The 19,052-nt window shown below is 39.0% G+C and overlaps 1 protein-coding gene across 1 annotated transcript in view; it reads right to left on the minus strand.

Moving 5' to 3' along the window:
- KIF6 (kinesin family member 6) overlaps window positions 1-19,052 on the minus strand; it is a 393,945-nt gene that overhangs the window by 241,349 nt on the left and 133,544 nt on the right. The window contains exons 7-9 of the mRNA XM_033424088.2: window positions 12,159-12,365; window positions 3,620-3,763; window positions 2,608-2,694 (exon numbers count right to left, since the gene is read on the minus strand). Of these exons, the coding sequence (XP_033279979.2) occupies window positions 2,608-2,694; window positions 3,620-3,763; window positions 12,159-12,365 (438 nt within the window). The remainder of the gene's footprint in view (window positions 1-2,607; window positions 2,695-3,619; window positions 3,764-12,158; window positions 12,366-19,052) is intronic.

The following is a 19,052-nucleotide window of genomic DNA, read 5'->3' on the forward strand; positions in this document are numbered from 1 at the left end:
AATAGACTTCACTATTCCTGATCATTTGCTCTTTCATATAAATTTTAGATTTGGCTTGTAAAATTCTACCAAAGGCCCTCCTCAAATTTTAACTGGAAATAAATTTGAGTAAAAGGTTAATTTGATAAGACATTAAAGTAATGCTATGAATCATTACATCCATGAACATGGTATAGCTTTCTGATTCCTTTCAATACTAATCTGTATATGTCTTTAATTAGATTTTATTCCTATAATTTTAAAGTTTTTGTTACTATTATAAATGGAATTTTTATAAAATTGCATTTTCTAATTATTGGCTTTTGATATATAGGAAGGCAATTCATTTTTATGAATGGATTAATTTTCTGAATATTATTTTGGTTATCTGTTTACTTGTTATTAAACACTCTTAGATATTCTATATGAGCAATCAAATTGTTCACAAGTAATGACAGGTATTCTTCTTATCAAATCCTCATAAATTAAAAAAAAAGTCTCTTTCCTAAGAACCTCCAAGTATAGTGCTTAAGACATTCTTGTCTTATTCCTTCTAACGTTTCAAATTTAAAATGTTTGCTGTAGTTTTTGGTTGATACCCTTAATCATTCTAAGGATGTTCACTTATATTCATAGTTTGATGAGTCTTTTCAAACTATGGATGAATGTTTAATGTTATCAAACACTTTTTCTGCATCTAGTGATGTGATCATTTCATTTTTTCTTTTAATTGTGAATGTGATGAATCACCTTAATTCATGTGATTTTACTTTTTAGTATGAACTACTTCAGATATACAAAAAGGTATAAATAATACCATGTACCTACTACTTAAGAAATAAAACATTACAGACTCTTGTGAACGCCCATCCCATAGAGTCTTCCCTAAATTTGGTGTTTATTTTTCCCATTCAGTTGTGTTTTGGGTGGTTTTGAGGACAACTTTGCAACTGTCACTTGTGCTTCAGAAAAGCTCTGTACATAAAATAATGAACAGTAATATCAGTTTTTAGAAGCAATTATAAAGGAGATGAGGAAACAACACTTGTCAATTACCAGATAATTCTGCACCAGGAAGACCTCAACATTTGTTCAATTAGCTATTAGTTTTTGACTCCTGATTTGTCATTTCTTTAAATCTCTCACAGACTTACATCTAACACACGATAATGTTCATCTTTGTTCAAATTCCTCAAGTTCCTTCAAAGAAAAGTCTCTCTAGCCAAATTTGAAGGGAAAAAATAACCTCAATGTCTAATATGTTTATTTTCCTTCAGTTATGAAGTAATTTTTGTCTTCAGGCTAATAGTACATTCCTATCTTTCTCATTCTGCACAGTAATATTACAGGGCTGCTGGCAGGGTAGGAACAGCAGAAGAATTCATCCTAGGAGTTCAGTTCCATTTGACTTAGGCCTTTGAATTGTGTCTCCTTTTTCCAGTGGAGGTACCCTGTGGTGCTGACCAGGGACTGGACTGGAAAGGGATCCTGCCTCACCCACTGGTTTCTCCAGAAGAGAATGCTGTCAGGGGAGCTCGCGCTCCCTGAGGCAAGTAGGACAAAACAGTCAGCCCCATTATTCTTTTGTCCTTCTTTTCCTCTACCCTTCAATGGAATGATTTCAGGGAAGGAAGGGCAAACACTCAAGAGGAAGTAATTAATATGGGTAACAGTGAACTTGAGATTTTCTTGTTTGGAATTTGAGAAATTTGTAAATGAAGCACTGTTGGTAAGATTTCACATCTTTTTTATAATGCATACCACTAAGCTTACACCAGCTTATTTTCTAGAGAAAAAAAAAAATTTTTTAAAGGTGACTGATTTGCAAAGTAATATAATCTTAATTTTGGAGTTTTACAAAACTGAAATATTTTATTTCAACATTTCCAATGTTGACAGGAGTTAATTCCTTGTTGTATTTTATTTGAAGACTAACAAAATAGAGAAAAGAAAAAATATCTGCATTTATAATGAGTAGCTGAATCATGTAACTTGCAAATATTTTTCCTTTAAAAAAAGAACTTTGATAAAGAAGAATTCATTTTTATAAAACTAGAGGCTTGGCCATTTTTCCATGGATCAAACCAACTATTAACTTTTAAAAATCTCTAGAATAAGTAACAGAACAGTCATGCAAAATACTATTCTATTTAATAACCATTAGGACTTCTTTTTCTCGATAAGCTTTTATAAAAGATGGTCTATAATTATTGTCTTTAGAAAGTTAAGCTTTTTTTTTTTGAAAGGCTACGACCTGCCTACAAATATAACTGTGTATGATTCTGTGTATATCCCCAGGACTCACTGTGCCCCTAACTGATGGAGTAAAGGGGGCTGTAGGTAGAGCACAGGCCCTGGCGTCAGACTGTCTGTGTCTGAATCCTGCTCTGCTACCAATCAGCACTGTTACTCAGATCAGATCACTAAATATTTCTGCGTTTCAGTTTTGTCATCTGTAAAGTAGAGGAAGAGACGGCATCTACTCATGAGGTTGTTGTGAGAATTAAATGATTTAACACGTTTCCAGTATCTAGAACATTGCCTGGTTACGGAGAGTGAGTGTCTCCCAAAATTTAACTAATCTTTGATATACTTTGATTTTTTTTAACATAGTTAAAAGTTGCTTACCAATCTGGGATCGATTTCTTCATTAAGAATAGCTTCATTCTTTATGAGTGCCACTCGTTGTGCAAATCTACAGGTAGATATAGATTCCTAAGAAAGCAAGATAAGTCCTTAAAGTGTTATGGCATAGAGAGATAAAACAATTTCTGTTCACAGGAAAAACGTGTACACCTAGAGTGATGTGCATAAAACACAACGAGGAAACATGCTTCCAAATTAGGAAGTCTTGGCTTTCCCTGGAACATTCTTTTTCATTAAAATTTTGTTTGGGCTTAATATAATGACGGATGCCCAAAGTGTGGAAGATCCTGAGGTCCTAAGTGACAACTGGTATGTGCTTTTCAACTACTGATTTGTCAAACCAGAACCACATACACAGACCAGAATCATAGCAGGTACCACAATCCATAAGCATCAAAGGGTAAAAAATAAATATTTTTAACAGGCGCAAAAGAGAGGCTTTTCAAGGCATCTTACAATGCACTTGGGGCTTGGCCTTGTTTGGGGAGGCACCCTGCAGCTTCCTGTTTTCCTCTCTTAGAGAAAGTCTGAGTCCCAAACATTAAACTGAAATGCATGAAACATCAGCTGGCTCTAAAGCAACCCAGGAGAGCCATTTGGCAGCCAAACCCTGCCAAGGCGTCCTGGGTGCTGTGCCCAGGGGCACGTCTAGGGACATACCTTGGAGATGTCTCCAAGGCGCCTAAGCAATCAGGAGCAAAACGGATCAGGAGAAGCCGATGGGTCTCCTCCCTCACGTCTCTGGCAGGTCTTCCAAAATTTGTGTATGAGGTTTTCTGCAAACCATCCCGTGCTATGTGAAGTCAGTTCTCAAATTGGGGGAATTACAATTCTGGCAAATAACCCAAAGCTATGAACTCTGGTGGGTCTTCACCTCTGAAGGCATACCCTAACCCAGTTGAAAAGACGGAAACCCACCCAGGACCCTCAACTCCGTCTCACAAACTAGCATAAAAACTCAGACTGAGATCTCCAGAAAGAAGAAGCAACATACGTCGATATTCCTTTTCTCTAAAGAGAGGGTGGCAATCATGGTCGTCATGCAGTTCCCTCCCAGGCTGTCTCTCAGGACACTGGTCATCATGGAGTTCCGATATGGAATGTGTGAGCGGTGCTTTTCTGAGAGGGCAATGATGACCTGTGGTGGAGGGGAAAAAGAACAGCGTTAACTTAGCAGAAAATGCACACCGGACAAACTGAGCTGCGACGGCAACAAGGATACAAAATGCAGTGACCCCCAAAACTTGGGCTCAGAATAAATATCTTAAAATATTCAGTACAGTAACAGTGAAGATGGAATGAAGCAAATATAGTAAAAACATACCATGATGAACCCTGTCATTTTTGGATAGATGATATAACTTGTGCAGAATTGGATACATTTTTATTCTGTTTTCAGTCACTGAGAAATTTATATAAAAACTCAAGAGGAAATCATGCCAGATTTTTAAAAATCCTACCAAAATTGGTCTGCATGCCTCATCTTCAAGGTAAAAGAGGCAGAACAATAAATAAGAACCACAAGAGGCAACAGACCCTAGATTCTGGGGCCAGATTGTCCAGGTCCAGATTCTAGCCATACCAGGGCATGCCACTCACCATCTCTGCCTCAGTCTCCTCATCTGTAAAACTGGGAAAAGACAGTATCTACCTATGAGTAGTTGGGATGATTAGAAGAGTTAAAATGTGCAAATTACTTTGAGTAGAACTAGCCCATAATAAGTGCTGTATATGTGTGTTTGCTTTCACTGTAAGTGATGGGGGAAGTGCACCTTGGTTCAACTAGAGCCTGCTCATCTTGCTCCTTAGCAGTTTTACGTACTTAGTAGGAAGGTGGTAGATGGATGGATGGGAGATGGATGAAGGGCTGCTGTGGGCTGTCCCCAAGGGGAGCCACCAGGGGTTCAGGGTTTTCTGGGGAAGATGAATCCAGTGCCAGGACGCCCACTGCAAAGCATCAGGAGTAAGTCATCCACAGATGTGACATGTGACTTCAGGGGCATCACAAGGCCGTGGCTCCTGAAAATACTTCCAACACCTGCCATTGTTCTAGTCTTCCCTCTTCCCAGCTGTGTAATTCCCATCATCAGAACTTTTTCTACTCCTTTAGTTTACAAAATAAGATGGGAACCTTGTTTTTGAAGGCCGTTTTTAGCAAAATCATGTAACGATACCACTGGTCTTGCTTTAAGCTAATGACCACAGGTTTTACTATAAACCAGAAATCCTGTGAGATTCTCTCAAAAACCACTTTTCCACGCTCAGAAATGGGCCTTCGCACCTTATCCTCTTGTTTCAAACATCTACCCAGCCTCCTCTCTCCACCTTCAGTCTGAGCCGATGGCCACACACTCTTCTTCTAGGTGTAAGCGGTCTACCTGCCCCGTCCCTCAATCCCCCACACATTCCACTCTTCCTGTGGTTACTGTCCTGCTCCTGCCCAAGTCCAGCCCTGTGTCCCCTCCCTCTTCTCCTCTTACCTACTTCGCTCCTATAATTAACCCCTCTCTTTGCATTAATTTCTCTCTCTCACCGGAATCACTCCCATTCTGCAAGCCCACAACAGCACTAAACTAAGTTGGCTCTTGCCAAGGTCATCAGCAACCCCCCTGAACCAAAAGCACGGACTGCTCTCTTACTAGACCTCTGATTTGAGTAAGGCATCAACATAGGTATTCATTGCCTCCTTCAGGAAATGCTTTAGTCACTTGGTAATCAGGACATCACACTTTTCTGGGTTTTATCTTTCCTTAAAAACTAGATAATGAATACTTGCTTTTCTTCTTCCCAAATTATATCTGTTGAAGTGCTCCAAGGCTCAGTCCCGGATCCTCTCCTCTATCTTATCTACACTGTCTCTCTGTGTAATCTCATCCAATCCCCTGGCTTTAAATACATCCATATCCTATGCGAATGTCTCCCCAATTTACAGCATCAGCCTCAACCTCTTCCCTGAGCTACTATCCCTGAGGCAACTTTGCATCTCCACCTGGATGTCTGTTCCTGACTGTCTCTCCCCTCTGCCCCCAAGCCTGATTCTTTCTCAGGCTTTACCCATCATTATTGATAGTACCACCATCCACCAAGTGGCTCAGTCCAAAACCCGAGGCAACGTTCCTGAATTCCTCTCACCTCCAACATCCAATTTCCATTAGGTTTATCTACAAAACATATCCAGAATTGGATCACTTTTTCCCACCTCATTTACCACCGCTCCAGTTCGAGGCACCATTTTCCCTTCCTTGGATAACTGCTCTCAAGGCTCTGAATCAGTCTCCTTGTTTCTCCTTTTGCCCATCCATGGTCTCCTCTCTGCATGGCAGGCAGAGAAACCTTTACAAAAATGTAAGTTACATCAAGTCACTGCCCTGCTTACAACCTCCCGATGCACTTGGTATAATGACCCAACCCCTGTGTGATCTGGTTCCTGTCTACCTATCCAACCTCATCTCCTACGGTGCTTTCGTGGCCCACACTGGCCTTGCTGTTGCTTCACCATGCCAAGCTTAGCCCCACATCGCAGCCTTTGACCTTGTTTCTTTTACCTAGGATGCTCTTGCCCCAGATTTTCTTACAGCATCCTGCTTCTCATCAATCAAATCTTTGCTCAAGTTTTATTTCCTCACAAGGGCTTTCCCTGAACCCCCTATCAAAAGTAACACCCCGATATCCAGGCTTTAACTCTATTTTATTTTTCTTCTGGTACTCACCACTATTGGAAATTTTATTTATTTACTTGTTTGTTACCTGCTTCCCTACGAGAGTTTCTGCTCCACAAGGCAGAAACAAAGGACTTTGTTTCTCTTGCTCGTGGCTCCATCGCCACTGCCAAGAACAGCACCCGGCACCCGGTACATGTGGCAGAAACGGAGTTGTCTCCCTCAGCTCTCATGATAGTCCTCATACTACTTCTGCTTCCTGCAAAATTACATTTCCTAGTCTCTCTTACAGCTCACGGTCTGCATGAGACCTAGCTCCATCAAGCAAACACCCTGTGTGGGATTGGAGGTGAGTGATGAGAGGTGGTGGTCATAAGGAGGAAGACCGCATTTGTAGGTGGGTGGCAAAGGCAACTGGTTTTTTTGAGGCAGCTACAGGGAAGTTTCTGGAATCTAGGACTTAATGTCCTAAGTGCCCAGTGGGGATAACAGTGGCATTTTACAGAGCAGTTCAGTGGTGTGATTAGAAGTGTCTCTTGGCTGGGACTTTCCCAGTGGTCCAGTGGTTAAGACTTCGCCTTCCAATGCAGGGAGTGAGGGTTTGATCCCTGGTCGGGGAGCTAAGATCCCACATGGCTCACGGCCAAAAACACCAAACACATAAAACAGAAGCAATACTGGAACAAATTCAATAAAGACTTTAAAAGATGGTCCACATCAAAAAGATCTTGAGAAAAAAAAGAAGTGTATCTTGGTTGTTCTGCTCCTAGCTGGGTAGTACTCAAGCCCAGTTTTCTAATTTTTCTTGAGATTCTTTATGTTTAATAAACTCTATGCTGCTTAAATTAGCTAGAATCAATTTCCCAATTTGCAGCTAAAAAATCTGATTAATACAACATATGCTCAACACTTTTTTGTTAAACGAATATGAATAAATGAGTGATTGGATTAATTAGTTTTACTTAGGAAGGCAGTGGGAGGGTCATTAGTAGTGAACGAGATTTGGGAGAACTAAGCTTCAATGTAACTGGGAAGAAAGTGAGAAATATGGTGGACCCGATCACTTTGAAGACTTGTAGCACAATAAATGCAGTTCTAGGCCATTTCTTTTTCCTTTTTTTTTTGGCTGTGTTGGGTCTTCGTTGCTGTGCACGGGCTTTTCTCTAGTTGCGGTGAGGGGGGGCTACTCTTCGTTGCGGTGCGCATGCTTCTCATTGCGGTGGCTTCTCTTGTTGCGGAGCATGGGCTCTAGGCATGCAGGCTTCAGTAGTTGTGGCTCACGGGCTCTAGAGGGCAGGCTCAGTAGCTGTGGCGCACGGGCTTAGTTGCTCCGCGGCATGTGGGATCTTCCCGGACCGGGGCACGAACCCGTGTTCCCTGCACTGGCAGGTGGATTCTTAACCACTGCACCACCAGGGAAGTCCTAGGCCATTTCTTTACAAGCGAGTCCTGAGCAGGTACCCTCCCAGCTCTAGAGGACTTTAGGAATACCATAATAAGCCCAGACCCCTTGGACAGAAACGGATCTTCAGAGTGACTTAGAAATGGCCAGTATTTGAGAGAGAGGCAGAAGTAAATTATTCTTCGTGGTGCTGCTTTGGGTTCTCTACACTGGGCAGAAACCAAATGATCTGAATGGCACAGGGTGAGGAGGTGTTCATACAACCTGGATTTTTTTAGTGTCTACTTCCATTTTGGATTTCATGTACAAATACAATAACACGTTCCTGAAGACATTCTTTAAGCAACAAAGGGTGGAACCCCACATTACACTTAATAGTATCTCCACGTACTGAGAAACTATGCCTGAAATCAATAACTCAGTTTACTACTTCATTCATTAAAGAGAATTTCTTTTAAAGAACTCAGATGTCCATGGAAGATTATCCCCTGAGAACTAACAACAATTTGGAGAGTTACAACTAGCACCGCACCACCAATTTTTTCTCCTGAACGCAACACATTCAGTGGAAGCCAAGTGGAAAGTAACACTCTGAAAAAGTCCCACTCATGTTGGATAACTGGCTGGGGTGACCCTGATTCTGATTTCCGGAGAAGGAGAGAGCAAACACTCTCTGCTCCCAGTGGATTCTCACTTAACATTTGGGCTGACAAAGACCCGGGGTCACCCAAGGAGCACTCCGTGAGGCTTATGGCTGGAACAAGTATGCATGGTCCTTTCCTTTTCCTCCATGGACTCGATTTCTCGGGTCAAGATGTACCCTGTTATTGTGGCTTGAAATGTTTTTGAGGAGACTCTTTGGAAAAAGTACTACATACACAAGGAAAACTCCAAAACCAACAGTACTCTGGCCAATAGAAATTTATTTGCTTCTGAGCACAATAAGGTGCATTCAACTCAGAACGGCTGTGCCCTGTGAGCAGGTGTAGGGTCTCACAATTATGGCCAGAGGGCCATTACAATTCGCATGGAATTTCTATAACCCTAATGTGGGCTAATTCATGGAAGAAAGGCTACCAAACTGTCTTTTCCTAGTCCATCTCCATCTTATATATTCAAACTGAGACAGAGAAGATGTCTCAGTTTGATTATATTATGGACATCTACATGAATTTCTATTACAGCATTTATCTTACTGCATTCTAAGTATTTGTTTGTATGCTTTGCTCTTTCACTGGATGACACGGTAGCACAGGCTTTCTCAATTATACATCGATCCCCATTGCCTAACGTAACTTGTAGCACCCAGTGGACACTCAATCACAATTTGTTGAATGAATGAGTGAATGAATGAATGAAGCTATTTAAACTAAACTGTGTTATACTTCCAGTCTCAAAGGCCCATAATAAAGTACTTCATAAAGAAAATATGTTGGGCTTCCCTGGTGGCGCAGTGGTTGAGAGTCTGCCTGCCGATGCAGGGGACACGGGTTCGTGCCCCGGTCCGGGAAGATCCCACATGCCATGGAGCGGCTGGGCCCGTGAGCCATGGCCACTGAGCCTGCGCGTCCGGAGCCTGTGCTCCGTGGCGGGAGCGGCCACAACAGTGAGAGGCCCGCGTACCGCAAAAAAAAAAAAAAAAAGTTTATAAAAGTCCTTGAATTCTGTTATTTCATCAACAGTATCTGCTCACTTTTTTTACTATTCTCCTTCCTAGGTACTCTTTGGTTCCCTCTCACTTATGTCTTTCTGTGTAAAATTCCAATATTTCTCTACTATCCACAACTTTTTCTCTAGCAGCTGCTCCTAGCTTTACTCAATCTCACATACTCATGTCCACACACTGCAGTCTTCCATATTTATGTTCTTCTTTCCTCTCATACTGATCTTCTCCTTCTCCTCCTCTCTCCATTATTTTATGCCATAACCTCCATGAAGACCCTTGTACAGCAGTGTAAAGAGCTAACGGCTGCAGTGATGCAGTGGGCATCTATGAAACAGGTAAGTTACATTCGGATAGCCAAAGGTCAATGACACGTGAATGTCACTGAGACCCTGGGTGAATCCATCGCGCAGATGGAGCTAAGGGCTGACAGACTCCCAGTTCTCACTGCCTGACATGCCCTGACCCCATCCTGGCTGGGCTCACTCCTACACATTCCTCAGATCTCTGCTTAACATCAGTCCTGAGAGAACTTTCATTAACTCTCCCTTCCTCAGTCTAAGTCCAATCCCCCACACTCTCCTCGCCCCTTGGACTTGCTCTGCAGTCTCCCATCGGGATTACAGCCACGTACTTAATGAATACTTATTCAGTGCATGTCTCCCTCCACTGGACCATGAGACCTTCGGGGCAGGGGCTGTTTCTATTTCATTCAGCGCTGTGGTCCAGGGCCCAGCACAGTCCTCAGCACATTACTGCTCCTTATAAGTATCTGTTAAATAAATAAGCTAGCTATATAGAAAATCAAATGCCACATAGCCACCAAGACTGCTCACATGAGGCTGATGTTACCAGAATTTTGAAGAGAAGAAATGTAGGGAGAGGAATAGTTTTAATGACAAGTAACAGCTTGCAAAGGTTGTGTAGAATGAAGAAAAAGAAAAGATAAGGAGCAGAATGTTTTTCTTGAGTGATTACAATTGGTGGAAATTTTGATTCAACTAACAAATATAAATATAATTTCGTATGATGGATGGATAAAATGGGAATTAAATGATAGTGAAGACTCTGAAACAAGTAGGTATATTTGAAATAAAGCACTTTGAATATAGTCCATTATACTTTCATATCAATGTTACATAAATGTCCTATAAAGTAAAAAGATCTGTTAAGTAAAAATAGTATGTAATATGTGAACAAGAAAGAGTTCAGGAATGCTGACTATCGTCAGAAACACTAAAGTGATCTGAACACCATGCAGGCCTTAATCTCTGGGTGTTGCATTACTGGGATTCATTTGGTCAGAGCCTATTTGTGTGTGCCTTGTTCACAGAAAGTTCCCTTAGGTTTCTCTCAATCTTCTTTTTCAGCCAGCTTGACCATTAGAAAGCATTTAATGTCAGGACAACATCATTCTCAAAAGGGTTCATTATGCAGCTTTAAAAAAGTAGTCTTTTTTCTCAAATCTTTCAGTCTCCAACATTCATTAACGGACCCTTTTGCCTCACCAATATCCTCTGTACTTCTCCACTCCAGTTTTTGATCATGTTTCTCTTTCTTTCTTTCTTTCTTTTTTTTTTCAGAATTAGTTGCCATCTTTAACATTCAACTCACAACATTTATACTCACAGAGCTGAAAGGAACTTGAGAAATAATTTAATTCAATGCACTCCTTTTAGATGGGAGAAATTTTCTCTGGAAGATTTATTTAGCAAAATTCAGATGAGCTTTCTCTGCCTTTGGAATAAAATTCAGAAATTAAAAATTAAGCATGCACTGGGATGGACTGTAGTAAACTTGGAGTAGGGACAGGGAGGGATGCTAAGGCAAAGAGAACCATTGCAGGGTCAGAATCACCAACTAGATGAAGTCACTACAAATGGAAAAGATACTGGTCATCTCCACATTATGGTCTCATAGCTAATCTACCAGCCCGAAAAAAATAGGCCATGGAGGTCGTTTCCAACTTATATTCACACCCACTACTAATTTTACAAAAAAATACAAGGTATAGTGAAAAAAAGTATAGGCTTTGGAGCCAAGCAATTCGAGGTTCAAATCCCTATCTCAGCACTAGCTGTGTAATCTCAGGAAGGCCTGTGGAAGACCGGAGTTAAAAAAACTGTAAGATGTGGGTAATAACTAATACCTACAGTGCAGAGCTGTTGTGAGGTTTAAATGAAATGGATTATACAGAAGTCTAGTAGCTATACCAATGTTTATAGCAGCATTATTCACAATAGCCAAAAGGCGGAAACAAGTCATGTTCATCAACAGATGAATGGATATACTAAATACTATATATCTATATTTATATCTACACACACACAATGAGATATTATTTAGCCTTAAAAAGGAAGAAAATCGTGATACACGTTAAAACACGATGGACCTAGAAATTATGCTAAGTGGAAGAAATCAGACACAAAAGGACAAATATTGTATAATTCCACTTATACGAAAATCAGGAACAGGCAAATTCATAGTGGCAGAAAGTAGAACAGAGGTGATGGGGGCCTGGGAGTATAAAGAGATTGTGAGTTACTGGTTAATGGGTACAGAGTTTCTGTTTGGGATCATAAGAAGCTCTGGAAATGGATGATGGTGATGCTTGCACAACGTTTTGAATGTACTTAATGCCACTGAATTGTAAAAATTAGTTAAATGGTAATTTTACGTTATATATACTTTGCCACAGTAAAAGAAGAGAAACAAAACAAAACAAGACAAAAATGCTAGTAGAATGCGTGATGTGAAGTACATGGTCAAAACATGGTTAAAATAGGTACATCCCACCCTACCCATTTACCTGTTCTAAGTAATGTAGTGACAAGTTGATATACTTGGCCTCTGTCAGAAGCTGGCCCCCGACTCCAGTCTTCGCAACTCGCTCTGAACCAGCCAGGTCAACCAAATGCAGCTTGGCCTGTCGCACAGTTGCAGATCCTGGTTCCTTGCTTGATAAGTGAATGGTGAATATGCAGTGGGAACGGGTTGAAGCTTGGTTCATAGGAGTCTACAATAAAAATGTTGTAAAACAAAATTGATAAACCATTAGCCAGACTATGAAGACAAAAAGGGAGAAGACTCAAATCAATAAAATAAGAAATGGAAAAGGGGAAGTAACAACTGACACTGCAGAAATACAAAGGATCATGAGAGATTACTACAAGCAACTATATGCCAATAAAATAGACAACCTGGAAGAAACGGAAAAATTCATAGAGAAGCACACCTTCCAAGACTGAACCAGGAAGAAATAGAAAATATGAACAGACCAATCACAAGCACTGAAGTTGAAACTGATTAAAAATCTTCCAACAAACAAAAGCCCAGGACCAGATGGCTTCACAGGCGAATACTATCAAACATTTAAAGAAGAGCTAACACCTATCCCTCTCAAACTCTTCCAAAATATAGCAGAGGGAGGAACACTCCCAAACTCATTCTACGAGGCCACCATCACCCTGATACCAAAACCAGACAAAGATGTCACAAAGAAAGAAAACTACAGGCCAATATCACTGATGAACATAGATGCAAAAATCCTCAACACAATACCAGCAAACAGAATCCAAGAGCACATTAAAAGGATCACACACCATGATCAAGTGGAGTTTATCTCAGGAATGCAAGGATTCTTCAATATATGCAAATCAATCAATGTGATACATCCTATTAACAAGTTTAAGGAGAAAAACCATATGATCATCTCAATAGATGCAGAGAAAGCTTTCAACAAAATTCAACACCCATTTGTGATAAAAACCCTGCAGAAAGTAGGCATAGGGAGAAGTTACCTCAACATAATAAAGGCCATATATGACAAACCCACAGCCAACATCGTCCACGATGGTGAAAAACTGAAAGCATTTCCACTAAGATCAGGAACAAGACAAGGTTGCCCACTCTCACTACTCTTATTCAACATAGTTTGGGAAGTTTTAGCCACAGCAATGAGAGAAGAAAAAGAAATAAAAGGAATCCAAATTGGAAAAGAAGAAGTAAAGCTGTCACTGTTTGCAGATGACATGAGATTATATATAGAGAATCCTAAAGATGCTACCAGAAAACTACTAGAGCTAATCAATAAATCTGGTAAACTTGCAGGATACAAAATCAATGCACAGAAATCTCTTGCATTCCCATACACTAATGATGAAAAATCTGAAAGTGAAATTAAGAAAACACTCCCATTTACCACTGCAACAAAAAGAATAAAATACCTAGGAATAAACCTACCTAAGGAGACAAAAGACCTGTATGCAGAAAATTATAAGACACTGATGAAAGAAATTAAAGATAATACAAATAGATGGAGAGATATACCATGTTCTTGGATTGGAAAAATCAACATTGTGAAAATGACTATATTACCCAAAGCAATCTACGGATTCAATGCAATCCCTATCAAACTACTACTGGCATTTTCACAGAACTAGAACAAAAAATTTCACAATTTGTATGGAAACACAAAAGACCCCGAATAGCCAAAGCAATATTGAGAAAGAAAAACAGAGCTGGAGGAATCAGGCTCCTGGACTTCAGACTATACTACAAAGCTACAGTAATCAAGATAGTATGGTACTGGCACAAAAATAGAAATATAGATCAATGAAACAGGATAGAAAGCCCAGAGATAAACCCACACACATACTGTCACCTTACCTTTGATAAAGGAGGCAAGAATATGCAATGGAGAAAAGACAGCCTCTTCAATAAGTGGTGCTGGGAAAACTGGACAGCTACATGTAAAAGAATGAAATTAGAGCACTCCCTAACACCATACACAAAAATAAACTCAAAATGGATTAAAGACCTAAATGTAAGGCCAGACACTATCAAACTCTTAGAGGAAAACATAGGCAGAACACTCTATGACAGAAATCACAGCAAGATCCTTTTTGACCCACCTCCTAGAGAAATGGAAATGAAAACATAAATATACAAATGGGACCTAATGAAACTTAAAAGCTTTTGCACAGCAAAGGAAACCATAAACAAGACGAAAAGACAACCCTCAGAATGGGAGAAAATATTTGCAAATGAAGCAACTGACAAAGGATTAATCTCCAAAATTTACAAGCAGCTCATGCAGCTCAATATCAAAAAACCAAACAACCCAATCCAAAAATGGGCAGAAGACCTAAATAGACATTTCTCCAGAGAAGATATACAGATTGCCAACAAACATATGAAAGAATGCTCAATATCAGTAATCATTAGAGAAATGCAAATCAAAACTACCATGAGGTGTCACCTCACACCAGTCAGAATGGCCATCATCAAAAAATCTACAAACAATAAATGCTGGAGAGGGTGTGGAGAAAAGGGAACCCTCATACACTGTTGGTGGCAATGTAAATTGATACAGCCACTATGGAGAACAGTATGGAGGTTCCTTAAAAAACTAAAAATACAACCACCATACGACCCAGCAATCCCACTACTGGGCATACCCTGAGAAAAACCATAATTCAAAAAGAGTCATGTACCACAATGTTCACTGCAGCTCTATTTACAATAGCCAGGACATGGAAGCAACCTAAGTGTCCATCGACAGATGAATGGATAAAGAAGAGGTGGCACATATATACAATGGAATATTATTCAGCCATAAAAAGAAACGAATTTGAGTTATTTGTAGTGAGGTGGATGGACCTAGAGTCTGTCATACAGAGTAAAGTAAGTCAGAAAGAGAAAAACAAATACCGTATGCTAACACTGCATATGGAATCTAAAAAAAAAAAAAAATGGTCATGAAGGACCTAGGGGCAAGATGGGAATAAAGACGCAGACCTACTAGAGAATGGACTTGAGGACACGGGGAGGGGGAAGGAAGGGTAAGCTGGGACAAAGTGAGAGAGTGGTAGTATATATATGGACATATATACACTACCAAATGTAAAATAGATAGCTAGTGCGCAGCAGTCCCATAGCACAGGGAGATCAGCTCGGTGCTCTGTGATCAGCTAGAAGGGTGGGATAGGGAGGTGGGAGGGAGGGAGACACAAGAGGGAAGAGATATGGGGATATATGTATATGTATAACTGATTCACTTTGTTATAAAGCAGAAACTAACACACCATCGTAAAGCAATTATACTGCAATAAAAATGTTAAAAAAAAGAAGTAATGCGAACAATGAGAATTTCTGTGGAATATCAACAGATTTAAATTTATATTTCCAGTGAAAAGACTTCATTTCCCAGGAAGTGAACACTTTCAAATGGAGTAAAAACACTTGTAGCTGAGATACTTAACATGAATTATTTTCTCCTGAATGACTGATAACAGATGTGGCTGGTTCATTCAGAAAGTGAAAAAAGAGTGTGAATGAGGTAAAGTTTGGGACCTCTTAACCAGTAGTAGAATGTTATTTCATTACATGACCACAATCCATACCTTACCTTTGGCTAGCCATATTGAAAATTTTCAATGTGAATTTCATGGTAAAAGAGCTGAGAATGGGTTCATAAAGAGAATGCATTACAGAATTGTAAACACAATCCACAGACAAGGATACCCAACATCACTGCTACTACCCAACACTGAACTGGGGCTTCCAGGCAAGGTAATAAACAAGAAAAATATATGAGGCATAGTGACAGGAAAAGAAGAAATTAAAGTGTCATTATATACCGAAAATATTGTGGTTTACAAAGAAAATGCAAGAATGTCTACAAATAAACTGTTAAGGGCTAAAAAGATTAGCAGGGTTGCGGGATGCAAGACCAATATGAAAAATCAATAAAGTTCTAATAATCCAGCAACAATTAATCAGGAAATATTTTATTTGTAATAGCAACAAAGATGATGAGACACTAAGAGATTAATCTTATAAAAGATGTGTAATTTGCAGAGAAAATGAAAATCTGAATAAATGGTGTACCAGATGTTAATATACCATTTCATAGATGGGAAAATTCAAAATTAATCTCTATATTAATCTCTCTATATTAATCTATATATTCAATGCAATTGAAATACAAATGCCACTGGTTTTGTTTGCAGAACAAAACAAATTAATTCTAAAAACCAGATGAAAGAGCAAATATTGGCAAAATAATCAAAAACAATTCGGTGAAAGAATAATAAGGAAAGGGGTCTTGTCTTGCTATATATCAAGGAATAATCATAACACCATAGTAATTAAAACTGTGGGACTGGTGCAGGAACAGATAGAGAATTAGATCAGTGAAACATGCTGTGCTCATTTAAGGAACTCTGTATAAGGTATGGGTGACATCACACCACAGTAGAGAAAGGATGGACTTATTAACAAATGATGTTGGAGTAATGGTCTAACCACCCTGAAAAAGTAAATTTAGATTGCTCTCTCACACTATACACACAAATAAATCCCAGAATGTATTATAGACTTATGTGTAAAAGAACACAACCTTAACATTCATAAAATATAGAAGCATATTGTAATCAACCCAAGGTAGTAATAGATAATCTATGATAAGACACAAAACACAAAACTGAATGGATTTGAAATATTTGACCAAATAATCCAAAATTAAAGAACTTCTGTGTGATGAGATCTACCGTAAAGTTAAAAGACTGGGCAATGATATTGGCAATATATATGGCTGACAAAAGATTACTATTTGAAATAAAGAACCCCCACAAATCAATAAGAAAAACAACACAGAAAAAATGAGCAAAGGATATGAACAGGCATCCCATAAAGAGGAAACATGAAAATGGTCAACAAGTCTTTGAAAAAATTGCTCAAGCTTACAAATAGTCAAGACAAGTAATTAAAACCCAACAACAAACTACTTCATTCACCTCTACTAGACGGGCAAATTTAAAAAAATAAACTCTAACAAAACAAGTGTTTGTAAGGATATAAGGAAGCAGGAACTTTTACACACTGCTGGTAGGAATGTAAATCAAGAATCTTTTTTGAGAGAATTCCCTACGGCCCACAAGCCAGCAACAGCCTGACTACTAGGTATATTTCCTAGAGAGAAACCTGGGCCAGGTACATTACCTGGGAGAGAGAGAGACAGAGGCAGAGAGATGGATGGACATCCACTGCAATACTGCTTGGGGTAGCAAAAAGTTGGTGCAAGATGTACAGCCTAAATGGACATCTGTGGTGGGAAAGATGAATAAACTGGGATAATTCAAATTACAGAAAATTAAACTTCTGTATAGACTGACATAGATTCCTAAAATAGAATGCTGAGGAAAAATGGCAAGTTAAAGAATAATATAAATACTATGATAGAACTTAGATAATTAAGAAGACAATATTATCTAAAAATATTAGTTCATGGTGCTATAACTTAGGTCATTAAAAGCGTAAAACATGGACTGGAGGATATAGCAAATTAATGATAGTTGTTGCCTTTGTGAGGGATGGAAGTGAAAGGCCAACAAGGAGACTTCAACTTTATCTGAAATATCCTATTATTTTTATTTAAAAATTCTCAGAAGTAAATAGATATCAGATATCTCAAAATATCTAAAATAAAAATTATCTAAAAATATTCCAAAAGAATGCTCATGTGAGTAAACACGTTCAGATCTCCACCTTTGCAAAACAGGATTTAACGAAAGACTTTCCATACAGATATACCTGTATTCAGATAGGGCAATATATTTAGATGCTATTTCAACCAGAAATTCTTTCTGTAAATATAAATTCTTGATATACACGATCACTGATTTACACCAACTAGCAAAATACAGAGATGTCAAAATACTGGCATAGTTTTCGTGATGATGATGTAGCTAGGGAGTTACATAGGCTGAAAATTTGACCCATTACTCGTTGCCACAATAACTATACCTAAACCTAGCCAGTGTGTGATTTTGCATGCTAAAGTGGATCAGCAAATAACCGTACATCTAAAACCGCAAACTCAAATTTAGAACCTAAGTTGAGGTGCTTTGGAAGTGACTGTAAGTTATTTGCAGAACTTAAACGTGGGTTTCATTTCACTGTTATATTTGCACAACAATGAATCGTACAGCACTGTAACAAAAGTCAAATGACAATCGATATAAATGACTAACATAGAGACTATCCCCAACAGCTGTCTTCAGCTTTCAAATTGATGCACTGAAATCACAGTAAAATGTGGACCATTACAAATAGTGGAAGAGTGAACCCATTTCAAAGGGTACATCAAATTAAATTGTATTTCTTTCTGTAGTTTGTAATTAAAATGCAGTAATGTGTAGGAGTCCATGCCTACAATTTTGTAACTTCTCATAAATATTTTCTGCATGAAGTAGTAGTTGGTGTACTCTTAGCGAAAGATTTCTTAAACCTCAGAAAACATTCTTTATGTATAGCTGTTTAAGTGTGATTGAATATGCCAGTGTCTGCTCTGTGTTTATTTAAGGACATCTTTATGTCTCATAGGCATGCCCCTACGTTTGTCCTTTTAAAGGTAAAATTGTATTTAAACATTTTTGAAACTGCCTAAGAACAGACGGCACCATTTAGGCAGATTTCATTCAAATTTAAGTGCACATTTTAAACAAATGTGCTCTTGGCACTAGAGACAGTGCCTTTGGAAAAATTCTAGTGATGATTAATCATCTGCATGCAGAGAGCTTTCACATTTCGTATCATTCTGAGTATATAGCCCCGTATTAGGCAGTACAGAGACAAGAAGGAAAAGAAGGCCTGGACCTTGCCCTCAAGGCATTTATAATCTAGTTCAGGAGCTAATGAC

The sequence above is a fragment of the Orcinus orca genome, chromosome 10 (assembly GCF_937001465.1).
Source record: "Orcinus orca chromosome 10, mOrcOrc1.1, whole genome shotgun sequence".
Taxonomy (NCBI): domain Eukaryota; kingdom Metazoa; phylum Chordata; class Mammalia; order Artiodactyla; family Delphinidae; genus Orcinus; species Orcinus orca.